The sequence below is a fragment of the Cryptomeria japonica genome, chromosome 7, assembly GCF_030272615.1.
Source record: "Cryptomeria japonica chromosome 7, Sugi_1.0, whole genome shotgun sequence".
NCBI classification, from domain to species: Eukaryota; Viridiplantae; Streptophyta; class Pinopsida; order Cupressales; family Cupressaceae; genus Cryptomeria; species Cryptomeria japonica.
Genome location: NC_081411.1, coordinates 698,924,090 through 698,943,575, shown reverse-complemented (window position 1 = coordinate 698,943,575; position 19,486 = coordinate 698,924,090). Strand labels below are relative to the sequence as shown.

The 19,486-nt window shown below is 41.3% G+C and overlaps 1 protein-coding gene across 1 annotated transcript; it reads right to left on the bottom strand.

Moving 5' to 3' along the window:
• Window positions 1-3,841: 3,841 nt before the first annotated feature.
• LOC131033064 (uncharacterized) lies at window positions 3,842-17,607 on the bottom strand. Its single transcript, XM_057964188.2, has 3 exons — window positions 16,863-17,607; window positions 15,857-16,639; window positions 3,842-4,023 (listed from the first exon to the last, which is right to left on the bottom strand). Exons 1-3 carry the CDS (start codon window positions 17,605-17,607, stop codon window positions 3,842-3,844), a joined length of 1,710 nt encoding a protein of 569 aa, XP_057820171.2.
• Between the last annotated feature and the right edge of the window lie 1,879 nt (window positions 17,608-19,486).

Genomic DNA, 19,486 nt, shown 5'->3' with positions numbered 1-19,486 from the left:
AATGAAAGCAATAAAGATGGATCTTGGCAACAAGGCCTGATCAGGTACCCAAATACAATGAAATCTCTATGAACTGGAGAAATAGAGAAAACCACATGGGAACAAAACTCTACTCCAAAAAGAGATGGAAAAGAACACCACTGAAGCATAAAGAACCTGCAAACTCTGTTGAAGAATAACTGCTGATCTAGAGAACCTCCACCGAAATAAAATATGACCAGGTAGAGAAGACTGTAATATGCATGAGTGCCCTCAAATGACACTACTCGAATCAGATGGCAAACAAGGGCAAACAACTGAACTCGAAGATACAAATGGCATGAGACACCAAATCCTGAAGAGATGATCAATCTAACCATGGAAGCATTAGAACCAACATGATAAACCTCCCCATAATGCTGAAGAGGGACAGGTACACTGAAAAGAACGACCAACAAGAACCACATGACGAAGAACCATGAACATCAAAGGTGCTGAGAAAAGTACATGGTGTCATGGAAGGAACACTCACTTGACACACATAATGAGGTAAATGTCGTGGAAGGAACACTCACTGGACAAAGGAAGATGGCAAACAACATGAAAACATCAACCCCTTCATGGCACTTTGAGAGGAGTGCATGTACAACAAGACACACGATGTGCAAGTTCCCAAGTAAACAATGCATGATGGCACTTTATCTCAGTGCATTTGCATAAATACAAGCTACAATGATAAGAAGACTAGAAATAGAAATGTGAACCAAAATAGAGACATCCTACTCAGAGAAGAGATCCCAGGACCTGAAACAACCACGATATCCACCAGAGTGCTGAAAAATAAAAAAATGAATAAAATATGTATGGAGCATAATATGGAAATAAAACTTAGATGGATGGAAAGTACATAGCACACACTTTCCAAAAATATGAAATTTTCAAAAAACGGAGGTCGGATGCTCATTCTATGGCTCCCGGAGTGCAAAAAAGAGACCCCACTTTGATTGGAAAAAAATAGTCAAACAAAAAAATTGGAAAAAATTACCAACACCATGAGGTCGGGCTCAGAACCATCTTTTCAATGCCTATTTGTTTTCAAAAAAATGACTCCGTATGCCCAAGATATGGCCAAAAAACCAAACCCCCCCTGAAAGAGGCAAAAAAGGGAGTCTGGTGGCTGGGCGGTGCTTCGGTGGCCAGTGGGTGGCGCTCCGGTGGCCGGGTGGCGGAGCCAGGGCAGCCATCGGCGGAGCGGGGCTGGGCTGGCGGGCGCAAGGGCCGGCAGCGGGGGCCCGGGAGGTGGGTTGTGTGGCACGAGAGCTGTTGGGCCGCAGGGAGGCGGAGGCCAGGGGTGGAGTAGAGCGACGACTGGGGAGCTGAACACGCTGCGGCGCGGAGGAGGCAATGGCAGTGCCAGGTAGAGCCGTTGGGCCGCTGACGGTTGCAGAGAGGCCGGAAGGGGGCCGGGAGCTGGTGGAGGGACCAGAGGGCCGACAGGGGTCGGGAAAGCTGCCAGCGGCGGCTGTACCGGGGTCTGCAACATGGCAGGGGCCCTACCGTGGGAACAAACCCCCCCCAAATTTTTTTATTTATTTAAACCCTATTTTCACCTTTTGATTTTTTTAATAAAAAATCAAAATCCGGCTTGCATTGCGTAAAAAAAAAAATAAAAAAAATAGATTTTTTCTCGAAATGCGTGCAAGAGCCGTAAGGCTTGGATCTGAGAAAAAAAACTCCCAAAGGCTCAGTAACCAAAATAGGTCAAATTTTATGACCATAGGGGTTTTCTGGTCTTCTGAGCACGATGGTGAGGTCTGTTTAGGCCCAAAGTGCTTAGAAAAAGGTCAAACCCTAGGTACAAAAAAAAATTCTTGAAACCTCAGATTTGCTTCCAAAGCAAAAATAATCTCAAAACAAGAACAGGTAGTTACAGATCCGAAGCTCTGATACCATATAGGAGTTGAGAAAATACAACACCACAGGAGCCCAAATGATCTCTGCAAGCTAAAAAACCTATTACAAGGAGAAGCAAGGAAGCAAATCACAGAAGGAACAAAAACACAAGAAAAATATGCTCCAAAAGATGAGAGCTCAATAATCTCCAAAATGTATTTTCAATAATAATCCTTCTTCATACAATGAAAAGAAAGAACTTAACCTTTAATAGGTCAAGAAACCCTAAAAGGGAAAACCTAGGTTTGCACATAATAATTAATTAAAATAATTAATCATATGCACCTACAGTTAGATTAAGTGTAAAAGAGATAAAGGGAACTTAAATAATTAAACAAATAATCAAGTAAATACCCGAATACTCTAACAGGAATGACCGATAGTACTACCTTAATCATTTGAATTCTTCCTTACTGAGAAAGCCATTTGTTTTCCAGGAAGATGCTGTTTAGTCCTAAATGTATAGTTGGTGAATGATCAGATAACACAGTATTTCCCGTATGTACCAAGCATTCATGAAACAGAACAATTATACATCATAACATAAATGACAAATGCTAATAATTAGACTAGAAAATTATATCTTTATTCCAATGTCCAGAATTGTCCATACATAATAATCCCCCTTGTTGAGGTTCCAACCAAACAATATAAAGACCCGACGGTTGGTCAAGTTGCCAACCGTCACCAACTCCCAACTACCCGACGGGAACCTCTCGGCGACAAACATAAACATAAACATAACACACTTATAAATATTATTCTTACTAACATACGTTATTTACCCCTAACATTAGCCCCCCAAAAACGTAGTCATCTTCTAGACGACTCAGACAAGAGAAACTAAATTATATAAAACATAGCTAAGACCGAGAAGAGGGAGGAGGCATCCTTGTAGTGGCCGCAGGAGGAGGTTGTTGTCTGGCCTAAAGTTTCAAGTTCTTTTCCACCAGCAGTTGTCGTTCCCGTGCTTTCTTTACCATGTGAGCAGCTTTCAGTAGATTTTTATCTTTCTGTTCCAGCTGTAAGGTGAGCTTTGCCACTTGGGCTACTAATGCCTCCAAGTCACCCGTTGTAGTTTTTGCTGGTACCGTACTGGTTTCTGCCTCCAAGTCACCCGTACCGGTTTCTACTGGTACCGTACCAGTTCTTGCTAGCATAGTACCATTTCCTACTGGCACCGTACCAGTTCTTGTTGGCACCATACCGATTCTTGTCGTACCAGTACATGTTGGCACCGTACCAGTTCTTGTTGGCACCATACCAGTTTTTGTCATACCAGTACATGTTGGCACCATACCAGTTCTTATTGGCACCTTACCAGTTTCTGTCTTACTAGTACATGTTGGCACAGTACCAGTTCTTGCTAGCATCGTACCAGTACCTGTCGGTACAGTACCAATTCTTGTTGTACCAGTTCCTGTTGGTACTACACCAGTACTTGTTGGAGTCGTACCAGTACATGTTGGAGTCGTACAGTAGCTTCTAATACCGTACCAGTTCTTATGGTACCAGTCACTACTGGTACCGTACTGCACCAGTTGGAGTCGTACCAGTACTAGTACATACTGACACTTTACCAATATATTGATGTTGTACAAGTACCTACTGGTACCGTACCAATGTTTGATGTACCAGAACTTGGATATGTCATACCAATTCCTTACTCAGCCATTCTATCTTTTCTTGGTATAGCCTCCCCTGTCATTGTCTGGTCTACCGTACTGGTACCCTTTGTGGTTTCTGATGCCAATACTGGTACGTCCTCCATAGGGTTGGCCACCATAAGTGCTTCTTGTGGTACCAAGTGTGTCGAAGGTAATTTGGAAGGTGTGAAATTTACCCTCGTACTCTTCCATTGTGCCCGTAACCTTCTGTGTTGATCCTCCTCTTCCTCCTCTTCCTGCTATTACGACTCTACTTCCCCTTCATCCTTTGCAACTATGTGAGGTGCCATATGAAACCCCTCATCACCACTTTCCTGCTCCTCAGTCTCTTTTGCATCCTCAAAATCCTCTGCGATGCTGGCATCTTCGACCTTTACGGACGTGTCCAACTTTCTTCTCCTTTTGGCTGGCTGCGCAGTGTCACCTAGTGTGTCCAGGTAAGTATAGTAGTACATGGTAGTGTAGATAGGAATTTGGAAATCATCAAAGCAATATAAACATTAAAATAGCTCAATCACGAAAGCTCAAATGCAATGATCAATCCTAAAAACACTCAATGAAAACATGAAAACAAGACATCAATTCAAGATTGAAAACTAAGCAAACCAAATGCAGACTTGGATGTCTCCTTCATGTGGCTCCATTGTCCTTCTTTCTCCTTCAAATAGCTTTGTTGTGGATCTCACCTACTAGTGCATGAGCATGATATGAAAGCAAGTAGACAAGATTGTAGTGCAAGAATACTTGAAGCGTGATTGATTCGACCAGGTAGTGATTCGAAAAAGTGATTAGTTGGGATTGAAGAAATTCATCCAATTTATAGACAAATTGGAGAAAATATCAAATTAGCATGAAGAGATTCGAATGGCAATTGCAAATCAAGAATGTCAATTATGACAAATTATGACAAATTTGCACTTTCTATGCAAGATCAATTGATTGATAATTATGACAAAATTATGACAAATTTCTATGTCAAAATTGATTGATTGTCAATTATGACAAATTATGACAACTTGAAATGTCATTCCCATGAAATTAGGAGGAAAATAGGAGAGAATTGAAAAATAGAAATTAGGAAAATTAGAAAATTGGAAAAATAGGAATTAGGAAATTAGAAAATTAGGAAATTAGGAATTAAGTGAATTAATTAATAATTTTTCATTTATTAATTAATTCACAAAGAGGGAATTTAGAAAATGAGGAAAATTAGGAATTAGGAGAAATTAGGTAAATCAATTAATAATTTGTCATTTATTAATTAATTCACAAAAAGAGGAATAATTAGTTAGCCAATTAAATAAACATTTAATTGTGACACGAAGACCTAGGATAAATAAATAAATTATTTAACCTAGAGGGAGAAATGACAAACAGGGTTAAATGATTAAAATCATGAAACCCTAAAAGATGAATTAGAAAATGCAAGGATGACAATTAGGTCCTGATGTAAGATTGATTTGATGTCGATTCGATCATAATTCTGAATTGATAAATGACCAATGCTGATAAATGATTTGATTGATAAATGCGCCAATTGACGAGGAACAATGACTAATTGATCCAAATTGACACGTTTGAGAAGGATGACGATCGATGACAAGATTGATAAGAGGACAAAACCCTAATTAGGATTGACGATGTCCAAAATGATGACAAATGAATACGCACATTGATGTGACAGGATAAGATTGACCAAAATTATGACAAATATTGTTATCGACAAGACCAAATTCGAAAGCGAGACAAATGAAGAATGCAGAAGAAGGACTCGATGCTCGCAAATGATAAAGACCAAGTGCGAATCATAGGAGAAATGTTAATGCGACGCAAAAACCCTAAAATAAGGCAATGCGCAAATGTTAAAGTATGACTCCGCAAGAGTTGACCATTTTTAGATGTCTACAGGTAGGTTTATTCGGTTCCACCCGTCCGCGCGGTTTGAAGGTTCCCCATATTTTGGGTGGTACTTGCAGCCGTATGGCGTCTAGAAATAGGCTAATAGCATGATGGTACATGTATAATGTCTTGTGTTCCAGCTTGGAAAAAACATGAATTCGTTCTGCCAGAAGTTATCCTTCCGACCTGGTACCAGTGATCATCGTACCAGTATCTGAACCTGTCATACTAGCACCTGGCGTACTAGTACATGCTAGTACCATTCCAGTTCTTGCTGGAAACATACCAGTTCCTACTGGACCTATACCAATACCTGTTGGTACTATACTAGTGCTTGTTGTACCAATATCTGAACATGTCGTACTAGTACCAATTACCTATATGGCGACCTCATTTTTCCCTAGTGCAGCCTCCTCTGCCATTGTCTGGTTTGCCATACTGGTACGGACCATTGGACCAACTGCTCACTCTACACCGTATGGATTAACTCATGCACTTCCGCTCCCTGGTCATACGACCTCTTCAACCTGTGCCAACTCTTCACTCAGCTCCAAATGGATGGCACAAATCTCTGCACAGATACCCTCAAACTTTTCATACAACTGCTCCCTGAGTGTACAAACACCATGAAGGAGGGGATTGTATGGATCCTGCATGTATGGTATGTCTGTTTTCTGACTGTATAGTCTTTCTCCTTTATCCGTTGCTAGTCATACAAGATCATATGACTTAGTTTCCTATGGGTGCAATGTTCTGCTGTATGGTATTCCTCCCCTTGCAGGTCGTACACTGTACGGGCTATGCCAATCTCCCTTCTTTGTCGACCATACGCCATACAAATAACTCAAGCACTTCCACTCTCCCTTCTTTGTCGACTGTACGCTATACAGATAACTCAAACACTCCCTCGACTAGCGTACGTTGTATGAGTGATCTAGTACGAGGTTCCAGTCATTCCCTACGAGTATCACCTATGGGTCTCGTCCTTGCCTAGATTGATTTTTTTCACATCCCTTTCCTCGTACTTGATGGGTTTATCCCATTCAAACTGGTGGGTTGGCGTGTCGTCCATCTATGCCATTCCCTCTTGGTATCTACTGCACTCCGGGGAAAAGGATTTTTCTTCCATCCCGCCGCTTGATTCTCCCATCTCACGTATTTGAAGCATGTGACACTCTGGGTGGAAGACCTCATAGTCCTCCATTTTCCAATGAAAAAGTACCACTAGTGAACTGGTTCCATCCTCGGAAGATTCGTCCAGTTCCAACACTCCTTCCTTGTCAGGTTCTTTCCCTCCTCTGTCTCCTGCGGAACCCCACTCCCATCTATTTGAATCTTCTGAGTCGGAGTCTGATGACGTGAGCTCTTTGCTAACAGACTAGTTCCTTAGATCAATTACATACTTATGACCGTCACTCTCGATTGAGAGCGTATTCCTTTTCCAGTTGTGATTAGCTTTGGCCATGATCAGCCACCCCCTTCCCAGAAGAGTGTCGTACGCTTTCCTTTCCAGTGGAATGACTACAAAATCTAAAAGGAATTGTTGCGTCCCAATTACCACCTTTTGTGCCATGAGGGTACCGAGGGGTTTGATACCGTGTTGATCCACATCGACCAGGTGGAAGGTTGGTGGCTAGAGTGTAGGCTTGTTGAGGCTTCGCCAAGTTTCCTCCGGTAGTAAGTTGACTCCGGACCCACCATCAACAATGGTGTTCGTCAACTTTTGTCCCATTTTATCCATCTCTACTACTGTAGGTTTCCATCCAACGCCCACCACGAGTAGCACAGGATTCATGGCATCCATACAAGGTTCCTTCACTAGGCCTGTACTACATGCTTCCGCATCATTTGGTGTTCCTGACCGGGGGTAGTGTCCCCGATTACATTTGTCAGAGCCATCCTTAACTGTGGCATGGTCTGCAGAAGGTCAGACACCTATACGGGTATTGTGGTTTGTAACATCTACTTGATGATAGTTTTCTCTAGTTCCGACTGGACTAGTGTATTGGTAGCCAGGTGTGAGGCCCTCCACTCTCTAGCCATTGCCCGCTCGATATTCGCCCTTGCCTCCTGGAGCCTTTCTTTTTCTGTGCGAGGGTTAGAGTACATGGCTTTCTTGTTTTGCAACTTTGTGATTGCCAGTATGTCTTCTCCTGATCCCTCCACGTCGAGCATGTTCACCCCTTTTTGCTTTGGACAATCTATGTCCTCGTGATTTCCTAGACCACACCATCTGCACAACAAACTTCCTACATCACCTCCATTTTGGCATTCTCGACCAAAGTGACCCCATTCGTTACACTTCCTACATTGAATCATGGGTCGCCCCTTCCCATCGTATTGAATTATTCTCCTTGGTGTGTTATTATTGGATCTATTGTTACCCAGTCGATTGTTTCTGTACCCTCCAAGGGAGGCGTTAGAGTTTGTTGTTGGCTTCGGAGGTGTCGCCAGCGGTGTGGCTTGGGTTGGACGTAGAACACTTGTGTGCTCTGTGCTTTTAAATTGTACGGGTGTTAGTGAACAGATTTGTCCCTTTTTAAATGATCAAGTTTGAACTCTGTCGCCTTCTTTAAGGACAAGTGTTTCACTAAACAGTTGGGTAAGTGTTGTATAAACCACTTCCCTCTGAATTTTCCATAGGTACAACTCCCTATCTTAGTTTTTCAAGGAATGATTTTAACTAATTTAATTTGAGTAATAGCTTTTAACCCGAAAGCATGTAATGCTTCCTACTTCATTCTTGGATGAGAGGCCTATATTTCACACATGTTTCTTTAAAGGAGAAAATAAATTTTCCTATTTTTTCAGTACAAGAGATGATAACAACTGAATCAAAGTTCAGTACACCATTTCCATAGGTTTAATAAAGAATGAATAGATTAAAGAAACCAAATCTGTTCTCAAACATGAATCTTTTCTAAAAGAAAACAAACACTCAAAGGAAGGAATACCAAAAGAATAATAATTTTCTGCAATGGAAAGATCGTTACTATTATTTGATTAGATAAGCATATGCAAAGATATGTATCTACACAGATTCAAAACCCACAGATTTTCCTTCTCCCAAGAACAATATGATCATTATATATATATATATATATATATATATATATATATATATATATATATATATATTCTTATGCAACAAAGGCACGATAATACATGTATAAATCTTTTTCCATTCCAGATTTAGCAGTCTAATTCCTCCTTCCACAAAACAGAAAATTCACAAAACAGAGGGAAAAACCAAAAACTAACCAAAAATTGGTCACCAAATCTAACCCCTATTCTATCTATCTTTCCTTAATTTATAGTTTTTAGAACAGGGGAGGTCTCCCTGAAAACTCGACCTCCCCCAAAACAGTTATGAAACCGACAAGATGTATTCTGGGACAGATGTCCCGAAGTCTTTGCATAAACATAAGAAATTACAAAAATAAAGGAAATCGGGCCTGAAATAATGCATTATGTCTCTTTTCCATCATCATCATCCTCTCCGCTTTCGTGGGCGTCGTGAGCGGTTGTGAGTTCTTGAACAATGGATTGGTTTGGAACTTTCATCGCGTTGAGCTTTGCCTTCGCCGCCTCCTTATTCCATTGGTGCTTCACCATCTTTTCGACATGTTTCGGCAGCTGATCATTTCCAATGAAAGTCATAGACTCAATCCTAGTCACCCTTGTTATATCTTCCGAAGTGAAATTACCCTTGGCCTTGATTTTCTCCATGTTTATCCGGAAAGCCTTGATTGCATCCTGTGTGTTGAAACCACAAATTCCCAACTGCCAATCATGGTCAGGGTTAACCACCTTGTTATCATTTACTATGCTGCACTGGAGATCCTGGAGCTCATAAACAGAGGTCTTAGCGTTGGAGATCATAGAATTGAAGGTAAGCACTCGCCACATTATGGTTTTCTTCAGCACAAAGAGCTAACATTCATCCGCCACCAGTTTGATTGAGTGTTCCATCAAAAACTTGGTAACTCCATATTCTTCTATTTTGGCAAACAAGGGCAAGATATTCTGCCATTTGTGTTCCTCCTTCTCCCATGACACAAGCTCATCGCATAGCCTCTGGGAGTCGGTGATGTACTTCTCCCCGTCCTTGATTATTCCCTCAATCCATTTCTCCATGACTTCTGCAATACTCTTGGCCCTTTGAACTTGGCTCATTAACTTTATTTTCTGGCAAAGTTGGTCAAAGTTCTCTGTAGCATGAGATATTGGGAGTGCCCCAAAGCAACCAATAATGTCGATGAACTGGGCCAGAACATTTATGTGTTGCTTTAGTTCTCTCTTTTCTTGCCCATCTTTCTCTGATCTGGTGAGCATTTTCTTTGCCGATACTTGGAAGAAATGATTGTCTGTGTCTCTACTCATGTTTCCCAATTCCACCTTCGTGATCTCGAAATCATCAGGGCTAGCCTCCTTGTTTTCATCCTTGGGTTTGTATGAGGTGATTTCAACAACCCATTTTCCAGTTCCCTCATCATTGTCCAGGCGAGCGAAAGTCTTGAACCTTTTCAGCTTAGGATTCTTCTCTGTGTACTTAACGACCGTTTCCTCAATCAGAATAGTTACGGGCAGAAAACTCCGCTTTTTGTTCACCGAGGTGGTCAACCACTTAGGAGTTGCACTAGAGCTAGTTGTTCCTTCAATCACTTTGGAAGGTGGCGTCATAGCCACAATCACTGTATGAGAATCCAAGGCATTAGCAACATCGCCATCCAAGTCTTCAATTTCAAATATCTGGGCATCGGGAATCGTATCTTTCACCCCTGTATCCTTTGCCTAATCCATCTTTCTTTGAGCGGCACTTCAGGACCGGGTATGCCGAGGAGTACAAAAATCCAAAGCTGAATTAGACCTATGTCTAAGCTGGGGTGGCTTGTTATCCTTACCTACACGAACAAGCATAGAAGCATTGTTAGAAAGATGCTTTGGTGAACGTAGAGGGTCCTCATTACTTCTTGCAAACTTAGACTTAACGCCTAATTTCACTGCTTTCTTATTGGCAACCCATGCCGCGGTCCTTTCCAAGACTCCTTTGGTCCTTAACTGTATATCATCTTTCTCTTACTCATCCCAGTCAATTGGAGGCATTTCAATTTCTGCACAGGTTATGTATCCTGGTTCGAATAGCTCTAGATAGTCCTCTTCGAGCCCTGTAGTATCCAATTTTATCTGCAATGAAATGACTTGTTCTAACACCAACCTCAAGTTTCCTCTTTTGAACACTTTGAATTCATTTGTACAATCTTCCCAGAAATCCTCTAAATGTGGCATTGGGAGGTATGGCATTAGACCAAGACTTCAGGAAAAACCCTTATTATCAAAACCTTTCCTTTCAGGATACAGGGAAAAATTGAAATTCCTAAGATTTGCTCCAATACTCAGAGCGTCAGACATGGAACTGCAGGACAACACGCCCAATTGAATGGGAAAATGACCCTCCCATTTATCCCTCGATTGTGCCTTTTTGATTACGGAGGTCAGTTGTCTACATATTTATGCTAGAATAAAGCAATCTGAATAAAAGTGAGGGAGCTTGAAGGGCTCCTCTTCAAAGCCACCTACCCTTATGTAACAGAAGCGTGGAAACTGGATATAAAAACTACCAAACCTCTTAATCAAAGTCTGTGCATCCTCAGAGATTCTTTTGGCTTTCATATTCTTCAATTCATGACACAAGTCACCCAGAAAAGCATTGTGCACCCTTCTGAAATCCTATAAAGCCTTATCCTTTTGCAGCATGGGATAGAACTCATATACGGAAACATCCTCCTCAGTGAGCTGTTTCGGTATTCCAACCAACTCCTTAACACAGGCCAAACAATACAAGATATACGAAGACATGAAGAAGTTCTGTTTGAACTGTTTAGCCATACTCAGTTGTTCTCTCATTGAATTAACAATCAATTCAGCCCAATCCAAATATTGCTTCCCTTCCAAAACTAGCTACACGTAACAATAAATCCAGTCGTCGAAGCTATAAGCTTCAGCGGATCCTCTAGCTCGGTGCAACAAAAGCATAACTTCATGAATTTGAGGCAACATGTGATTCTTATTAGGATTCTTGGGTAACCTGGAACCACCTCTTTGAGGAACCTTCAACCAGAATTTTGCTACATTGTTACGGTGTCCGGTTCTATCTGCGTTGAACTCGGTGATTGACTGAGCAGGGGAAAAGTTGGAGAACTGGTAATTAGGTATCTTGAAGACTGAGGAAATTACTTCACGATTTATGGCAAGAACGATTTCACCATTGTCTCTCCTAATGGTTTCAGACACTGGGTCGTATCTAGCAATACATTCCTGAATCAATTCTGGGCAAGGAATGGCTAGGGGAAAGCTGTCGCTTCTATGAGACTGCTACTCAAAATCTCCACACCAAAAGACTTGTCAATTCCCTTGAACACTCTCTCTTTCAACACCTCAAGATTTTCCCCTTTTAGGTCAGTATCGCTAACTATGGGTTCAATGGATGCCAGGCTAAAAACATTCCCAAACAAATGTAGTGTGGACTTCATAATTTAAAACAATAAACCTAAACCAGTTGCAGCAAAACTTTCTATGAGAGAGAAAATGCAAGCAAAAACCACTAGAGAGAACAAGAAAATGACTCACCTTCACAGTTGAACAACCAGACGACGACTAGCAGCAAACAAGACTCCCATCCAGGAAAAACAAAAACGCAGCAGCGAGGAACAAATGCAGAGCACTAATAATCCTTCATACCTTATTAGTGAAGGCAATGATACGGAAAAATTGAATGTAATAATTCCAATTTTCAGTCTGAGTGTGTTAAGTTTATGGATTGGACATCGCACGCATGCATTGAATGCATGGCGGCATTTTTGAAGTAACTGCCAATTCCTGAAATGATTGCTTACTTCGAAAAGCCAGGAATCGACGTCACTTAAAACATGGTTCAGCTTCCACATATTTGGTAATGAATACACCATCAAACCATTAAAATCCGCGAGACCCACCAACTTCGTACACATATGAACATCCTAAATAGACTTCATGGGGGTTCAAGTAGTTCAAGCTGTATGTCGTGCTCAAGGAAAATCTTGCCGAGAAAATTAATTATACTAAGCTACTGACCATTTGTGCTATATTGAACATGTTGAACACGTTTGAACCTCTTGAACTTGGTTCAATGAGTTCAAAACCCGGAGAGAAATAGAGTAACATATCACCGAACAAGAAACTTTTAGAGAGCCGCTGCAAGACACTTAGAGAAAATATTAGTGTGAAAAACCTCCTTGAACACCTAGGAACCTATGGAACCTAAATGAACCTATTGAACCCAGTTCAAGATGGTTCAACGTGTTCACAGAGTTCAACCAATTACCTAAACTTGACATTTGTGATTGAAAAAGGATTTACAGATGTACTAAGGACTTGAACTGAGGTGTCACAAGAAATATTAGGACTCTGAATGGAAATTTTATAGGATGACTCGCTCTTATCATGAGGAATAAATGATGCAGTAACAACGGGCATTCCCTAGTGGAATGTCCCATTACTTAGCAGATGTCATAGAATACTTTATGGGGACAACTTCCGTTAGTGTGTCCTTTAGTTTTGCAGTCAGTACACCATAGCTCTTTTCCTTCCCTACCACTTTCCTTGTCACCTTTTAACTCCTTCATCATCCTCATCATATTCTTCTGGAGTGCTTGCATGGTTTTGGATCCCCCATCGTTGTCTTCATCCGTGCTGTCACCATCGCTCGCCCATCATTTCCCTCGAGATGTCTTGTTTTCACTTTCAATATCCATGGTGCGGTTGTATGCTTCGTCATACAATGGCAGGGGAACCACTTTCATCATCCTTCTCAGGGATGGTACCAATCCTTCCACAAACCACCGTTTCTTGAGGCCATCCGCCGACTAGTTCTCCATTTTGTTGAGCAGTTCCCTCAGCCTTCTATTATATGTGCGCACACTTTCATTTTTTCCTTGTTTGGTGTTGTAAATTTCTGCCACGATTTCATTGTCATCCCGTAGGAGTTTGAATTCTTCCCTAAAGGCCTTCTTTAGATTGTTCCAGGATGTTTTATGCTAGGCATCGAGGTTTGTGTACCAGTCAATAGCTATTCCTCGTAGAGTGGTCGGGAATGCCTTCACCCAGTAACCTCGGTCGTCCTGGCCATTTGCTTCCCAGATGGTGACGCATGTCTTGCAATGTCGTACAGGGTCCTCTGACCCGTCGCCCATGAATTTTGGGAGTTTCTGCCTCTCCGGAGTGTGTGCCATCATTCTTTTATGTACAATTTTATGCAGTGCTTGGAAATGGCTATATGTCAAGAAGGTACTATGTGTCCAGGAGGTGCTATATGCTCCTGGTCTGGTTAGGCCCTTGTCAACCGGGCTTTGATCACCTGTACGCTCCTGGTTTGGTCGGGCCCCTGTCAACCGGGCTTTGGTCACCTTCACTTCTATAGTCCCTCCTTCTCGGGGTTTTCGGATCTGACCTTCCTATTTTGATGCCCTCTGACAAGGACAATTTTTTAATGCCAGACAATGTTGCTTCAAAGATAGTGGCATTTCCTCATGCAGGTCCCATACCGCCTCCTCTCCTTCTTCAGAAGATTCTGATTAGGTGCTTCGTGATTCGGCTCTGGAGTCTTCTTTGCTTGACGTCGAGTGTGGGGCCTGGTCAGTGAGATCTTCATCCACTATGTTTGGAAGTGGCAGGTTCCTGGCGACCTCGGCCAACTCCTTCCACGTACACGGTTTTTGCCTCTCTCGACTATGACTTCGACCCACACTCTGACTTCTGTTGTGTTTCTCCAGACTCCTCGAGTTGACAACCTCCCTTAGTCACCATCTCCTGTTGGCTTGTTCTTTTATGCGGAGAGACCTCCGTACTGTTCCCTCATTTACTCCTTCGGTACTAGTGGTACATCTGTCTTTGTTCGGCAATAGGGGCATCAAGTGCTAGAGGTACGACACCGACCATCCTCCCTCTCCTCTTCCTCCCTATGACTCCATTCCTCATACCATCGGAGAACTTGTTGCTGCCAAAGTTCTTTTGTCGTTTCCTCCCTCTGGTCTTGGAGTGCAATCAAATTTCTGGTGAGTAATCCTGGAATACTCCCGAGTAGGTCAAAGACGGGGGTGCTGACAGTGAGTTCACCACGTACCGTGCCTTCCGAGATAGCTCTCTCCCGAGGCTCTTGCTCCACATACTACATGACTGACATGTCCCACAACTCCACCAAGTTTGCCATCAACTGATCCTCTTGTTCCTCTTCCGCGGTACTCTCTTTGTGTGTGTTGTTGTCCACAATAATTAATCGTTGGTTAAATGGTCGACCCATTAATTGCTCGCACCTGCCACCATAGTTATCTCCAGGTTTGTTTAGGCAACGGTGCCAAAATGTTTAGTCCTAAATGTATAGTTGGTGAATGATCAGATAACACAGTATTTCTCGTACGTACCAAGCATTCATGAAACATAACAATTGTACATCATAACATAAATGACAAATGATAATAATTAGACCAGAAAGTTATATCTTTATTCCAGTGTCCAGAATTGTCCATACAAAATAATCCCCCTTGTCGAGGTTCCAACCAAACAATATAAAGACCCGACGGTTGGTCAAGTTGCCAACCGCCACCAATTCCCAACTACCCGACAGGAACCTCTCGACGACAAACATAAACATAACACACTTATAAATATTATTCTTACTAACATACATTATTTACCCCTAAGAGTTGCCTTGTGATTACATTTATTGATTACCTCTTCCCACAATTTATTGTCGACTCTTCCGACATAAAGTGGGACACCAAGATAAGATATAGGGAACTCACCCGATTCAAACTCCAGGATTTTTGAAATTTTAGAACAAAGCCTTCTGCTGGTGTTTAAGAAAAACACCATTGACTTGTTTTTGTTCATGCACTGACTGGAGTATGTCTCATAATAATCAAGCACCCGCCTGATAATTTTTGCCTCCCTAACCGAAGCCTCCCCAGAGAGGATGGTGTCGTCTGCAAATTGAGAATGCAAGATGGGCTCCAAATTCTCAATAATAGAGATCCCTCTCCAAAGGCCCAAACTTACCTGCTTTTTGATATTCCTCCCCAATACTTCTACCATTAAAAAAAACAAAAAGGGAGACAAGGGATCACCTTGTCTTAACCCATTAGTAGCTTGGAAGAAACCGAACACCGAACCATTTACAAGAATAGAGAAATTGATTGAAGACACACAATGCTCAATGCATTTCACCCAACCTTTATCGAATCCAAACCGACGAAGAACATCAAGCAAAAAGGACCACCAAACTCTATCATATGCTTTGCTAACATCTAATTTAACAATCATACCTTGTTTCTTATCAGAATGCATAGAATGGATGGTCTCCCCCGCCAAGATGATGCTATCCATAATTTCTCTCCCAGGGAAGAAGTCGTGTTGTTCATCGGAGATGATCTTTTTTAGCAATGGTTTCAATCTATTAACCATAGCCTTAGACATGATTTTGTACAAGGAATTGCACAAAGAAATCGACCGAAAGTCCATCATGGTTGAGCATTCTTGCTTCTTAGGGATCAAGACAATGACCATATTATTCATTTCTCTAACAAATTTCCCTATCCTTCTGAAATATTCCGCCACCTTGAAGATATCTTCACCTATGAAGGCCCAACATTTTTGGAAATTTTTTGTGGTGACTCCATCAGGACCAGGCGCTTTGAAGGGGGGATTATCGAATGTGGCCTTTTTAATCTCCTGCAGTGTAAAGGGCCGCATCAACTGTTCATTGTCTTCCACCGATACCACTCTGTTGATGACATCCAACATGGAGGAGGAGAGCTGAGGGGTATTGTCACGACCTTCCCCCAACAGAGCTTTGAAGTGATTTACTGTTATGTCTTCAATTGTCTCTGCCTCCTCCTGCCACACCCTGAGCCTGTCCTGAATGTAGCTAATACGACTATTAGCTCTTTTGGCCTTGATCGAGGCATGGAAAATTTTTGTGTTCAAATCCCCTTCTTTGATCCAACACTCTCTCAAATTGTCCCTCCAATAGATTTCCTCTCTGAGAAAAACTTTCGATAATTCGCTTTTTAGTTGTTTCTCTCTAACAAATTCCTCATTGGACATCCCTGCTAAAAAAAATAATTCTATTCAGTTCATTCAGCTTTGCTTCCACTCTATTCTTTTCTGTAAAAATATTCTTGAATGAGTCCTTATTCCATTCTTTGATTTTGTTCTTAACCATCTTCAATCACTTAACAAAGCAAAAACTTGGGGTGCCAGAGAAAATGTTGCTCTCTTTCCACCAAGTTTCCACACTTGGCAAAAAATCATTATGTCTCCACCACATACCCTGAAACCTAAAACTCCCTCTGGAACTCTTGTTGGCTTCCTTAAAACTTAATTGATCTGGGAAGTGATCTGACAATGAAAAAGGGAGGATACAAGAATCTAGGTGGAAGGCCGAATCCAGCCAGAAGGGCCCTACCAGAAATCTATCCAGTCTCTCCGATATATTCGCAAAGTTCACTCTCCTGTTGGTCCAAGTAAAACTTCCATTCTTTGGGATGACGCCAAACAAATGATTCAACATCACAAAATCCCTGAAATCCTCCATGACTTTATTAGATATTTTCATACCACCTCTCTTCTCCTCCAAATCAAGCAGAGCATTAAAATCCCCTGCTACACTAACTCTATCGTTGTTGAGGGAATCAATCTTTTGAGTGATGTCCTTCCATACCTTTGCTTTCTCCTCAATCTTAATCAGGCCATATACATTGATGAGTAGAAAGGTCACATTTTCCCTCAAACTACGAACTGCTCCAAATAACCAATATTCTAAGCTTTCTAACTCCGTCATCTTAATATTGTGTGGGTTCCACATGACTCCCAACCCCCCGGCGGTGCCTCTGGCTTCATGAAAAAAGCCTTCCCAGTTATTATAGGAGTGGAGAAAACTGAGAGCTTTGTCCAAACATAATTTAGTTTCTTGGAGTAAGACAATATCGCTATCTACTCTATGTAATGCTCGTTTTATCAAGCGTTTCTTGTCAGGGGCCGAAAGACCCCTGACATTCCAAGTGATGATCTTCATCTCTCCCCAAGGGAGGCCCCTAGTCCCTTGGATTTTTTCATAAACTCAATGACATTAACGATGCCTTTCTCGTTTTCTCTATCTTCTCTTTTCTGCTTGTTTGATCTTCTCCCCCGACTCCTCTTGGCCTTACCTAACAATATATTTGCAGATTGGCTAATACATCTTTGATCGAGATTGTCCAACACATCGGCCTGCAAAAAGTCATCATCTGAATCCCTCTCATATTCAATTTATGTGTCTTAACAACCTTTCAAGTGAGGGATGGGCTCCATCAACTGAATATTGTTCTCTGCACCCTTCTCCTCGCATTTGCCTGCTCTAGAGAATTCACCCTCAATCCCAAAGCTCTTTGTTGGCCTTGGTGAGTCAGGCTTGTGTTGGTTCTCCTACTTTGGAGAAATGGTTTTCGTAACCAAATTTCGAACACCAACTTTCTAAATCCACTTTCTAACCGGTTTAACCAGACCATTGGAAGCCTTTGCATCATGATCCTTAAAACCACCACGCTCACCACCTGGAGAAGGATTTTCAACTTCTACATGTTGACTCCATCGACTCCCCCCGGTCTTGAGGTATAAGATGGAGGGGACTTTTCTGACTGCTACAATCTTGATCCTAGCGAACAAGTAAGAATCATTTTCAATGATTTCTTCATCCACTTCCAATAACGTACCCAACAATCTACCAATACTTTCCAAGCAAGAATCACCCCAATAATCCATCGGTAGATTGTACAATCGAATCCATATAGGCTTTTTGAATACTGATAACGAAACCATATCAAAATTTGGTTGCCACGATTGAAGATAGAGACGGGCTGAATCATAGACACAATTTTGTTGATTCAAAATCTTATTTCTAATCGTTTCATCTCTGAAAGCCCCAATGAAGAAGCCTTTCGGGATGAACTTCAAAACAACTTCCTGACTCCAATTATCTTTAACCCAGTCCCTAGTCTGTGATCTAGTGATCTTGGCACCAATGAACCTCCTGATAATTGCCTTCTCCCTCCACAAGGTGATATCCTCTTCAATATCGTCAGGAAGATCAATTTCCACGACTGAATCATTACTATTGTCTTCAGCCCGAGTGGGAGTTGATTCCTTTACACCCCTAAATATTCCTCCATATCCTCCCTTGGGTCTGTTAAGGCCTATAGAAACCCCTGGTTATTGAATCTTCCACCATAACCAAACTAATGAAAACCTTGATGTCTTCTCTGCATCTCGCTCCCCTAATTTTGAATTTGCAAATTTAATTAAATAATATTTATTATTTAATTAAATTCAATTTCTAAGTTTTCCACAATTAAATAATTCCTTTAAATTATTTAATTGTCTAACTTATTCTTTTCTAATTCAAATATTCAAAAATCAAAATTTTCTCCAAATTTTAATTGCAATCAATTTCGATAAATTTGCATGTCATTTCATGATTTCCAAAATCTAAATTCAAGTTAGATGCAACTCAAATTCAGATTTTATGCTAATTTCCTACAACACATGCTTAAATTCCTGATTGGCTTTGACTCTAAGTTCAACTATCAATCACTTTTTATGACTAGGCAATCAAATCAATCAATTGTTCAGTTAACTATCCCAATCACCTTTCTAACTCTCAATCAACTTTTTTGAACAAACACATCTAATCAGTCAACTCCCAATCAATTCAGTTCACTCATCAATCAAATGAGTTTAACTCTCAATCGATTTGAGATATTCTCTCAATCAATTATGTCTCGGTTGATTTCATTCATTGATCAATTTGGTTCTCAAATGCATCTCAGCCATCCAAATTTCCTCTTCGAAATACATAAATTCAACATCATTCTCCTATTTTCATCAACCATATATTTAAATTTCTTATGCCATTTCTA